This window comes from Topomyia yanbarensis, chromosome 3 (assembly GCF_030247195.1).
Source record: "Topomyia yanbarensis strain Yona2022 chromosome 3, ASM3024719v1, whole genome shotgun sequence".
Taxonomy (NCBI): domain Eukaryota; kingdom Metazoa; phylum Arthropoda; class Insecta; order Diptera; family Culicidae; genus Topomyia; species Topomyia yanbarensis.
The window spans coordinates 294,827,432-294,839,450 of NC_080672.1; the positions used below are offsets into that span (position 1 = coordinate 294,827,432).

At 34.2% G+C, this 12,019-nt stretch overlaps 2 protein-coding genes across 5 annotated transcripts in view; one reads left to right on the forward strand and one right to left on the reverse strand.

Annotated features, from left to right (window-relative positions):
- The window catches only part of LOC131691014 (cohesin subunit SA-1), a 174,999-nt gene that overhangs the window by 52,057 nt on the left and 110,923 nt on the right, over positions 1–12,019 (forward strand). The window lies entirely within an intron of this gene.
- Positions 1–12,019, reverse strand: part of LOC131691026 (neuronal synaptobrevin-like) — a 54,424-nt gene that overhangs the window by 11,372 nt on the left and 31,033 nt on the right. For 2 of the 4 annotated variants that reach the window (XM_058977162.1, XM_058977161.1), the window contains exon 5: positions 8,928–8,979. In XM_058977162.1, the coding sequence (XP_058833145.1) occupies positions 8,928–8,979 (52 nt within the window). Of the gene's footprint in view, positions 1–5,261; positions 5,855–8,927; positions 8,980–12,019 lie in introns of those variants that run through there. The other 2 variants (XR_009305674.1, XM_058977164.1) reach the window with 2 other exon arrangements.

Consider the following 12,019-nt stretch of genomic DNA (forward strand, 5'->3'; position numbering starts at 1 on the left):
TCACAAACCTCTAAATACCCCCCCCCCTTGTAATTACGTTGCTTGACGGTAGCTCTTGCCCCCTGTCCCCGTAATTTTTTTTTAAAATGAAGAACGATGTTAGTTATTCCCCTGTAAAAAAACTACGGAGCCTGACATGACCCCCTACCCCCCCGTCGTCACACATCATCACAAAATGCAAAACTCCCCCTCCCCCAGTAGTTTTTTAATGGTAGTTATCACTGCAAATCGTGTTTTTTTTCCAGAGACATCATCCAAAAGTTTCGTAACCGAGTTGCTTGTCGATATTTTTGCATAGAAAAATGCAAAATGTTATTGAAATGAACCAGTATAATATACAAAAGTTTTGATCAAATCGCTTCACCCAAATTTCTAAAAATTCGCGAAAAAATGACCCATGACAGATGCCCACGTACCAGTTCTGTAACCAGACGGTACACTATGGTAAGTCATGCGCCAAAACAACTAATGATCCTCCTTCAACTGAATAATAGGTTGGAAAATGGCATGTTCAGGTTCACTAGCGTAGTCTACCTGGAAGATTTTTATCTCGTGAGCAACTTTGCCGAAAGAAATCAGGAAATTGAGATACATTTGGTTGCCCAACTGACCTGTTCACTAGCCCCGCTTCGTCGAAGACACTGACCTTCAAAATAATCTGGATTTTGAGATATAGTAAGCTGAAAAAATAACATGCTCACTGGCGTTACCTAACGGCAGAGTTTTTATTTCCAACTATTTGATTTTCCATAGGCTAGCAATTGATATTCTGAACGAATTAGCCGAAGAAAGTAACCCTCTATATGATCGAGATCACGAGATATGGATAACGAAAAATCCCAAAGCATTGTACAAAGTACAACAGCGCGAGTGCTCGAGGGTTAAAAGTCAAGTTTTAAAAATGTGTCAATTTCTGATAATGTGAAGATAAGGTAATGGATAAACAGGTAGGTTATTATCGGACCAGATTGGTTTTTCTTATCAATGTCTGCTGTCTTTCTTATACAGCATACCACCGTTGTAATAATTAATCGCGCTCGTTAATTATTACAGAGTCTTGTAAGAAATACCTGTTTCGTCATACTTTTAATCAATAAAATTTGTAAAGATTAATACAGAAAAAATTTAATGCTAATGTGCTGATTTTAGTGCAATATCGAATATCGTGGTTTCTGCAAAGGGTTATATATATATATATATATATATATATATATATATATATATATATATATATATATATATATGTATATTTATATATATATATATATATATATATATATATATATATATATATATATATATATATATATATATATATATATATATATATATATATATATATATATATATATATATATATATATATATATATATATATATATATATATACTTGACTTGACCATATCCTCAACAGTGTTTACTCAATTTTTAATGGCAATCTGCACACTGAATCAGAATTGTGAAATTGCAGCTCTTACTAACACGCTATTTCCGAAGTCCAAAAGGGGGAACCCACAATTCACATGTCCTTTCCTTATCTTTCGTTTTAGAGTTATGGTGTCTTTTCCAAAGTTGTTGCATAGCATTCAGTACTTTATTGGATCATTTCATATTAGTTGAAAAAACAGTCAGTAGGGCGACGCTGTTATCAGCTTGGTGCCTACGACAAAGTTATATGTCAGATAATTATAAGCATATCTTCTGAAGATACTAACTTTGTAGGTCCTAAAGGTTTTGAAATAAAGCGCATTTTTGGAAACATAATCTGAAGGTAAAATTTTTAACCAAAACATGCTCTATCTCGTAGCATACAGGACCTACAAAGTTTGTATCTTCAGAAAATATATTCAAAATGATTGGACCTACAACGTTGTCGAAGACAACACATTTATATTTAGCTTTACTAAAAGTTGATAACTGCACCGCTCTAGCGACTGAAATCCAAACTAGTATGATTCAACCAAATAAAGCGCTAGCTATTGATGTATGATATGTGGATTACTCAGAACTGTGGGTTAGTGCTTTTTAACGCCAGCCATTCAATTTGTAACATGCACAACTTTATTATGGAAACCTTGTTTAATAATATTGTGTCATCTTGGTTAGAGAAAATGACGATAAAATTTTGTAAAATTTCTCGATCCGCAACATATTAATGTTGTTTAAATTTTTTTTGGAAGAGTCCCGGATAGAAATCTACAATAGCTTTTACCCTTCAAACAATCATAAAACAATAGATATTATGGTTACTACCATTTCAACATTGTTCGACGTAGAGTTCTCGCAGTAGATTTGCAATAAAACTTCCTGTAACAACTAATTTTACTGTCCAGCGAAAAAATGATACAGTAAATTTACATTAAATGTTACTGTTTCTGAGCAAAAAAGTATGGAGAAATGCTGATTTTTTAATGTTAAGATACATAACCAAAATTTGAAACCAAGTGAATTTTACATTAAAATTTACTGTAGAAACCATGAAATTTATTGTTTTTGTATTGTAGCGAAACATTAGACTAGAAATTATTGTAAAATTACTGTGCTGTCTCAGTAAAAATTATTGTACATCTCTATTCGGGGTGTGTTTTAATTGATTTTTTGCTAAATGCTATTATTCCTGCATAACAAGAATTCATGTTCGTTAGTTCATCAATAATTCTTTGTTTGTTATTGTTTGCCATTCACCAAATCCACTCTTCTTGGCGTTAAAAAGTTTGTAGCTTAGAAATGCTATTGTTTTATATACAAGCACACGTAACACCAAACATCAATTGTATCTTTATAGTGACGTAACTATAACTAAAAACGTATACATTTCTATGCGCATTCCCAGTACATTATGTTAAATATGTCATGCAGAAAATATACTCATGCTATAATATTTACAAATAGGACAGGTTTTTCAATTACACAACCAATACACCTCGTGCTAATGATAATCGAAATGATTATCTTGTCTTCGTGACTGGTTACGCGTTGCAAAGAAAGTATCAGCCAGCGAAATCTCTCGTCCTTTATAAACCAATGCAGGTCATTGGCTAATTGTGTAATTTGTTTACCACGATGAAGGAATACTAAAAATCAAATGCAGACACACGGGGGCAAAAAATAAATTCATAAATTATTTTATCATAAAAGAGAACGCATGACCGTGGAATGTGACAATGAAGATAACAATAAATAGAAAATTTCACATTTAGTGGAATAACTACGAATCCAAATCAATTAACCGGATGCTATACAACATTGTACAATTTTATCTCCTGTGATCTGTTCGATTAGGCTTTTCTCTTCTGGTTATCTTCGATAGTTAACATAGGGTGATACGGTGTGTTTGGTAGAACAAGTTTATTCGAAAAAAAATCGGCATTCCTAAAACTTCAGTATGTGATAGAAAGGTCTTTTCTCTTTCATTTGCAACCAAAATATCACAATAGATCTAAATACTGGTCGCAGTGGTTCGGCTCCAACAAAAAAACCAAAAGTAAAGTAATCGGTCGGGGGCTCCAGACAATTTTTTATTTTAAAGATTTGAAAGCAGTTTTTGCAAAGAAACTGTTTGACATTTTTGCCAATAGGTATTACTATATTATTTTACATTTTAACGACATTCAATTAGCTACAGATTACTGGATAGGGAAAGTTGTGAAAATTAGAGCCATAGTACTCAAGTGAGAGCGAGGATGTGAAGTAAACAGATCGGAAAACTAGAAGTGGCAGGGTCATTAGAACAGGCCTAATATCGCTTTGTCGATTGTCACGGTAAAGATGGACACGTCTATCTATGCCAGAACACATGCTAATGAACTCGGATGATTCGTAGTTATGCTGCCTAAGCTCGACCCTCATTAGCAGAAGACAAAGATTAAGCCCGTGCGATATTAAACCTGTTCTAATGATCCTGCCACTTCTAGTTTTCCGATCTGTTTACTGCACATCCTTGCTCTCACTTGAGTACTATGGCTCTAATTTTCATAACTTTCCCTACCCAGTAATTTTATAGAAACTACTATCTTTAGCCGAAAGAGGTGTTGATGTCACTGTCTCCAGATTCTGGACAGAGTTTTCAGTTTTATTGATGTACGGTCTTCGGTCTTATCGTATATTATGCGAGAAATCTTCAATAGACAGACTTAAATTACTAGGAGAACTTACTGAATGTATGGTTCAGCGCAATACTTTCTTGTTTGTTTACTGTTGTGATCCGTGTTCTGCGAGTAACGCTTCCGGAATCTACGAGTAACGCTTCGGAATTCTGAAGGAAAATATGAAACTTGGTTTTGGTGCCTTTTCCTAAGATTTTGTGAAATGCTTTTCTTTTGGAAATAAAATGCGATTTGTGTGCAAACGAAATCCTACATTTATACATTCTGATGAATGGAATCTGCCTCAAAAGTCAATAAACATATACCTAATTTTTTTGTTTTCTCTTTCAATCATCTTTCTTTTAATATTGAAAAGGACTCAAAAGGTTTTCAATCTAAAGCCGTCATCTGTTACAATGACTCGAATTGTCTGATTAAATTCATTGGAATATAAAGTTTTGAATTTAATCCAATATTATATTTTACCATGCAGGATGTGATCAGGAAGGAGGGTAATTCTAGATTACAAAAGCCATCCTCTAGAATGAAAATAGTTATTATAAGAATGACAAATGAAATGAAAAATTGTTCTGGACCTCCCGACCGATTATTTTGCGAACGGTTGCAAATGAAAGGTAAAAGTCCATTCTTTCACACCTGAAGTTTCACGGATGCCGATTTTTTTTTTGAATAAAGTTGTTCGAAAAAGACACCGTGGTGATTGTGCCTATTTCAATCTATTTAGGAAAGTTGCTACATGATTTGCTGTTCTCATGTTCGAGTGAAACAAAATTTCAGGTCGAGTCTTCCAATTTTATAAATGGTTGAATAACAATTGGCTTAATTACCCTAATTAAATTTTTGGAAAAAGCTATATGTTATATGGAAAGAAGACATCAGAGATATTTCGCTTATCGTGGAATTACATGAATTTTTTACATTCTCAAGTTTTTTTTTCGTATTTCGTCTTGCGACACAAATCATCTGATGAGAATTTTTGCGTGAGGATTGAAAACATAACTATGTAGTAAATAAGATGATTCAAAGTTGGGATAAGAGTTGATTGAATCTAGTATTAAGTCTATTATTTTGGTTCAGATAACCGTCCAGAAGTCGATGGAAACAAAAACAACAGGGGAGTGGTTTTCGAAATGTGACCAACAAAAACTGTACCAATAAAGTGTGACACGGTGGTTCTTTTAATTACATCAGACACAATATTCACGTTGGTGCATTATCCCTCTAATTGTTACAAGCCATATGCTTCATACCGCACTAATCGTATATACAACGAATGCCAAACCATATCTAAAAGATGATAGAGCAACCAAATTTAAACAGAAATATATTTACTACCAATTGGAATGACACAAACGAGCTCACTTTCGGAGTTTGAACAAAATAAATCTAACATACAATTTTGTGATTGGTTTACCATAGAAATAAAATATAGGTTAATCATCCATACTGCTTATGATTTGCATGAGTTGTAGCTGTAGTAGTTGAAGTAGTAGAAGCTGAAGTTGGTACAGTAGACTATACAGTTTAGACGGAAACTGTATCTGCTTGGCGTGCGTGGTCTTTTTGGTTTTGTTGGTTTGGTTATTTAGGGGTTGATTTTCCACCAAGTTCGACAATTATACTTCTTGAATAGAACAAACATTTCTGGTACGCTAAGAACCAGTTTCAAATTTTCGGTTATTTTATGAAGGGGCTCTGTTGCATTTTTAGTTGTGATTGGCCACGGTTTTGACCTGTTTAGTTTCTGGCTGCAAATTGAAAACGGAGAAAAAAGAGAAAAAGTAAGTAGAATGATGAATTGTAACACATTCGATTAAAAACAGTCGTAAGGTGATCTACCTGTGAATTTGTTTCGGTTCGAGTTCGAAATGAAAAAGCTAGCTTTTCTTCTGAGATTTTCAACAAACGAATGAAAATTAGCAATAAAATTGTTCGTACATGAAATTCATTAAGTAAATCATAATAACCATCGTAATAAACTATGACATAATGGCGTCATAATTGAAAAAATAGAACTTTTTTGTTCCAATAAATCAAATGTTAGGTGTTCAATCAACCAAAAATATAATCATACTAGATGAACTGGTAATACACAGAAACAAGATGAAAAAGTAACAAAGAAAATAGTTTTTATTGGTAGTAAAAATCTAAATATCACAAGATGCTTGACTTAACGTGTAAATTTAAAAAAAATCGTTGTAGCTATATTCCTACACAACCCAGAAAGTAACAATACACCTCATACTCGGTATACATTTAACTGTATTTATATACTAAAAGTAAAATTTTATACTAATTTGATAAGAAAAAAATGACCTGAGTCGACTGTCTGCTCCAAATTTAACTATGTTGGGTACGTTTAGCACCGGAAATATGCGCTTAAAGTTTATGTGGGAGTGCAAGTGACAATAAGAAAATTAATTTTATTACCTACAACTTTGTCGAAGATCTTCAACTTTGTCGAAGCTTTGAGAAGTTATAAAACTTTTAACGAAGTGATGTCTAAGTTACTTTTGCATGCTGCCTCAAAATGCATGGTGGTGAATCAGTACTCGATTCCCACGAGCTTTGTTTATGCGAACATAACGTTAAAAGCTTTATAACTTTTCAGATTCACGGTGGATTGATCTGCAGTGTTCGACAAAGTTGTAGGCAATTTTTCTCGTAGATCGAAAAATTCCGCATAAACTTCATGCACGTCGGTTCGATTACTAGACTTGTCCAATTTAGTTCCAAATTGGAGTTGACACTCCTGGTAGGATTAGAAGTCGGCTCAAGGCTGGGCCGATAGAGTATTTAAAACTTCGTTTATATTTTGTGTTTCATATTTTTTACAATAACAAAAAAATCGAGGTTTTTTTATCGGCACATAGATAATTAATGTACGAATATATCTCAAAAGTTTCAAATAGGGTAAGGTGGGGCAAATCCGACCGTTGGGTAAACCCGACCGCCCTCTGTTGCCGAAAATAAGAAGCACTACTCGAACTAATGTTAATGTTGTCGTGTAGAGCATCGAAAATAATCATAATGGTGGTATGACAGCATTTCATTAGTCTACATTGAGATGCTCAAACGACAAAAAGTGTGTTTTTACATCTTTTGATTTGACTTTTGTGCATCATTGACTACAGGATATTTCTGATTGTTAAAGTGATTGCATAATAAATGTAAGTGGATTTAAATTCTTTGATTAAAGTCCTACAAAGTGCATAGAAGAATTTAATTCAACCTTCGTCATATTTTTTTTTAATTGCATCGTAATAAAAAATGACGCGGTGGGGCAAATCCGACCACTAAATATTGGGGTAAATCCGACCGTTTTTTTGCTAAGAAAATTTTTATTTTTCAAATTGAAACATATTTTTATTGTTATTATTTATTATTTTTATGCAAAATGGCTCATAATTACAAACGAAAGACACAAAAACGTGGTGATTATAGTATTGCTCCGGTGCAAATGGGAATATTATAACGTGCTACTGCTCGTGATTTTAGCATTCCAAGATTGACATTGAACTCCATTTTCTGCATGTTACAAATCAATAACACAACATTCATTGATTTATCATTGAAAAACCATAAAATTTGGATAAGCCAACCAAAAAAATTAAGGGTCGGGTTTACCCCACCATTTTTGAAAGCAGTAAAAATGAACATTTTTGTAAAACGCTTGTATCACAAGATATTCCCAAGATCCAGATAATATTCTGTATGTAGAAAGTTGCCCAGGAGTCTAACCTTTAATTTGGTATATAAAACGAGATCCGATGTAAAATGAGCATTTTACAACCAAAACCATTTACTAAGTCGGATTTACCCAACCTTACCCTATTGTTTATAGCACGTTAAGCCCAAAATTGCCTCTCGATACAACCAATTCTAAAAAACCTCGAATAAAAGTTAATATTTCAATGATTGACTCGTAAGTCGGCAATTTGGTGATCTTTTATAACGAACAATTCTATTTGAGCTCTTCTAATATGTACGCAAATATTCTTTGTTGTTTCTCTCGATTCGAAAAAGAATCAAAAAAATAATTTCTTTTTTGCCTCCCAAAGCAGACCACCCTCTTATTTAATCAAAATAATCTATAAAAAATTCAGTGAGAAAAATTAAAAGGATTTAATCCTAATTTAAACCTAATTTAGGTCTTACAAATTTGAAGTGTGTTGCTACTTTTTGGAACAGTATAAACTTTGAAACGGTGGGTTAATAATCCTGTTAGTACTAGGAGAACATTTGAGTATATTTTAAGCAAGTTGAATCATAATTGTTAAACTTGTATGATAAACTGGTTAGAGCAGAGTTTGATGTTGTTATGTTGATATATAACCATCACTAAATGGTAGACAATTATTGTAATGTTTGTCTGTATATATATATAGATTTTTTTATTATTTGTATTCTATAGTTACAATGTTGATGAATTGGAATATTGTCATTATTTTTTTTGTTATAAGGAGTACTAGCTTCAATGTGAGGTTCAATTGTCTATCCGTCTACCTAGGCTAGCTTAATACATTCTAAAATCCTTGTTTTTTAGGATAGAGAAGCGGGTGATAGTTAGGATAGAGAAGCGGGTGATAGTAGTGACGAGATACTAAAGTAAAAATGTAAGAATCGCTGGTAAATTTTTCAAAAGAACTTAAGTACAAATTACTTACAAACAGGTTTCATGAATGATATGTATATCCTACATAAAACTCATTTGTTTACATATTACAGTATCCGACAATCGTATATCAGTTGTTGTGTCTAGATTGTATGGCTTCTCTGGCATATATGTCGTTATATTATTCAATCACTAATTGTACTCACCAACAATGATTCCAAGGATAACAAGGCCAATGACACCCATTATTATCATCATCTAAAAAGTAAGGAAATAATTAGTAAATGCGTGTAAGCGTGAATGGCATATGTTGTAGTATAAATCCATCAGCTAAATTAATAGTGTATTGCTAGAAATGGTAGTTCTGTAACAATTGATGGACGTACCACATCACTATAGTTATTTCTATCATCATTGTCGAGTAAAGTAATGGTGATATTCTTCTCATTATCTATCAATATCTCAGAATATGTTCAGTTATTATCTACGCTCATAGTTCCAACGATATAATCGGTCTGATTAACAGCTTAGACGCTATTAGCGTTCGACTACTAGTGTTAGTGCATCTCATCCGTAATGCTGGTATTCAGCTATCGCATTGTCCAATCGCATTGTTTTCACCGTCACTTTTGACTAAAGCGTCAAAGTCGATTGTCGCGATGTAGAATCCTGTTTAGCTCAAAAAAATTTGTTTCTGTCATTAGTCATAATACATGATACATAAAGGAAAGTCCCCGTTCCATCTATATATACTTGTTAATTTGTTTAATCCCAAAAGTTTTAAAGAACCCAAAACGTGATTCGTAATATATTTTTCAACCGAACAACGCGTTTATCTATCGACCAAAGTGACGTGAACGATATAATTATATTTATAATACATTTCTTGAGAAGTGTTTCGAAGCGTGAATCCCTCTTGCAGTCAATGTGAAAAGCCCTCTTACATGAAATACAAGTAGCTTCCATGCAAGAAATTCAAGAATATAAAACACATACATTAGGGGACCAACGCAGGGAAAATGTAGGTACAACAGCGCTGTCGAATGGATGTAGGTAAGATTGCCCAGAAAACAGACGAATTTTTTAACACTCAGTCGGCTCACCTCTGAGTCGAGTCGTAGTCTCACCAGAAGTGTCTGTTCCATATTTGGACCAACTCGAACATGTCTAGCTACCGAATCAACGTGTTTGAAGTTTTAAGTTCTTTGCCGAAGACTGCAAATCAAGCACCGTGTTATACCTGTGAATAGGCGGTGAATGCAGTGGCTAGAATAATGACGAATGCTGGTGGTTCAAGAAGCAATAGATGGCGTCTTCTGTTTGGTGTGGCGTCTTCGATACTGCGGTACGATGTTCCAGCCTGGAGTCTATGTTCAAATCTAGATAAGCTGGATATAGTGTTCCCCCTCATGGCCATGCGCGTCGCGAGCACATATAGAACCCTATCGCCTTGGATCCATCGGCAAATCCCGAATTTGCCGTTGTGGGCGAATCGAAAGTACGGAGAGATAGACTTTTATCTAACGCAGCTACTTCAAGAAATATCATCTTTGGTTCAGTAACGCACCTTCATCCTATTGCTAGGAGTGCGAGGGTGTGGAGAAAATGCCGGAGTATGTGGTCTTTGACTGTCCCAGATTCAAGCGCGTTTCCAGCTCTAAGCGCAATGAATATCGTGCAAGAGATGTGTAAAAAAGAAGCGACGTGAGATACTGTCAGTAGGGTCGCACAACGGACAAAGCAAGAAATATGCGTTGGTAAATGTGCGACAGATTGCTGAAAAAACGATCCAAGCAATATTACTCACACTAACAAGTTGTATTTTTTTCTACTTTGATATAGCTGAGCTATAGCTTCGTGCAGCATGCTAGCTATCACCGTGCTAGCGAGAGCTCTCGCTCATCGGTGCTCGTGCTACTTGTTAACTCTAGCTCAACAGAAACCAGCACAAGCACTAGCTCAATGAACTTAGCTCTGACACATTATGAGCCAGTGGAATAGGACTCGGCGCTGCGCAGCACCGTTCTTGTGCATGCCGGCTTGAAAGTTTCCCGTCGATCGGTTGAATAAAATATAGAATCTTGTACAAGATGTATTAATGTGCGTGCTCATTTTTTCTTGTGCAAGGTACTATTCTTGTATATAGTTTGAATTGCACATGTGTAATGGTTTCCTATTAAGAAAGTTTTTTTTTATTAATATTAAACTACAAATTTTATTAATATTAAACTGCAAAAATATAATAAAACAGGAATAGAAACTGACTTATTTCCGTAGCAATAGTATAACAGAAAACCGATTCTAAGCAAATAACACTAGTTTACAAGAAAAATGAAGCTCCAAGAAAAAGTATTTTTTAGACTAATTTTGGGTTGCTGAACACGAAAACAATATTCATTTTTTTTATTCAAAGAAGCGATTTTGTGATTTTCTCGAAAATCTCGTTTTTGAGCACTTTTTGCAGTTTTTAGTCAATATTTCGTGTCAAAATCATCCAATTAATATAGTCAATAGGTAAGCTGAAAGGTGCCGAAATGCCCTTTCCAAAAACATATAACATGTGTCGATCATATGTAAAATTTTTAGTGCTGCAAGCGTCCAAAGTTTAAAAAAGTGCATTTTTGACCATTTTTAAAAGTTACTCATTTTTAAATGATTTTTTTTACAGAAGAACAAATCTTTTTTCAGGTCTTTTAGAATCTAAGATGACAGATAATATGTTTACGTTAATTTTAAGCCTAATATCACTAACATCGGATGAAAAATGTTGATGCTATGGTACATTGAGCGAAATGGAAATTTTATGATTTTAGCAGTCCCTGCCCTGGTGCGGCGGTTTAGAGGGTGTAGCACTGGGCTCATAAGCCAGTCTTCAAATATTCGAATCCCTATCGGGAAGGAGTCTCAGTGGGATCGTAGCACTAGCCACGTAATAATCTGTGAACTGAGAATCTGCTGTGAAGCCTGTTGAAACAGAAGGCGAAAATTCCTTTAAATCGTAAAATATATACTCACCACAGAGAAAACAAAACTTTTCCAACGATATTTCCGCATTTGAAAAAAAGCACTTAGTTGTACAATGAAATATCCAAACCATTCAAATGCCGCAGGATGGATGGATGCAAGCTCGAAAAGACAGTACCCAACACAAACAATAACTATCAAGTATAGAAGATTATTTCAGCCGAAAGTATGATTGTGCGAAAAATAAAAAGTTACAATTTTCACTCAGTGCTTCATACCATCTACATTTTTAATCCGACTTTTGTGACCATTGGATAAAAATTTGTGAAAAAAG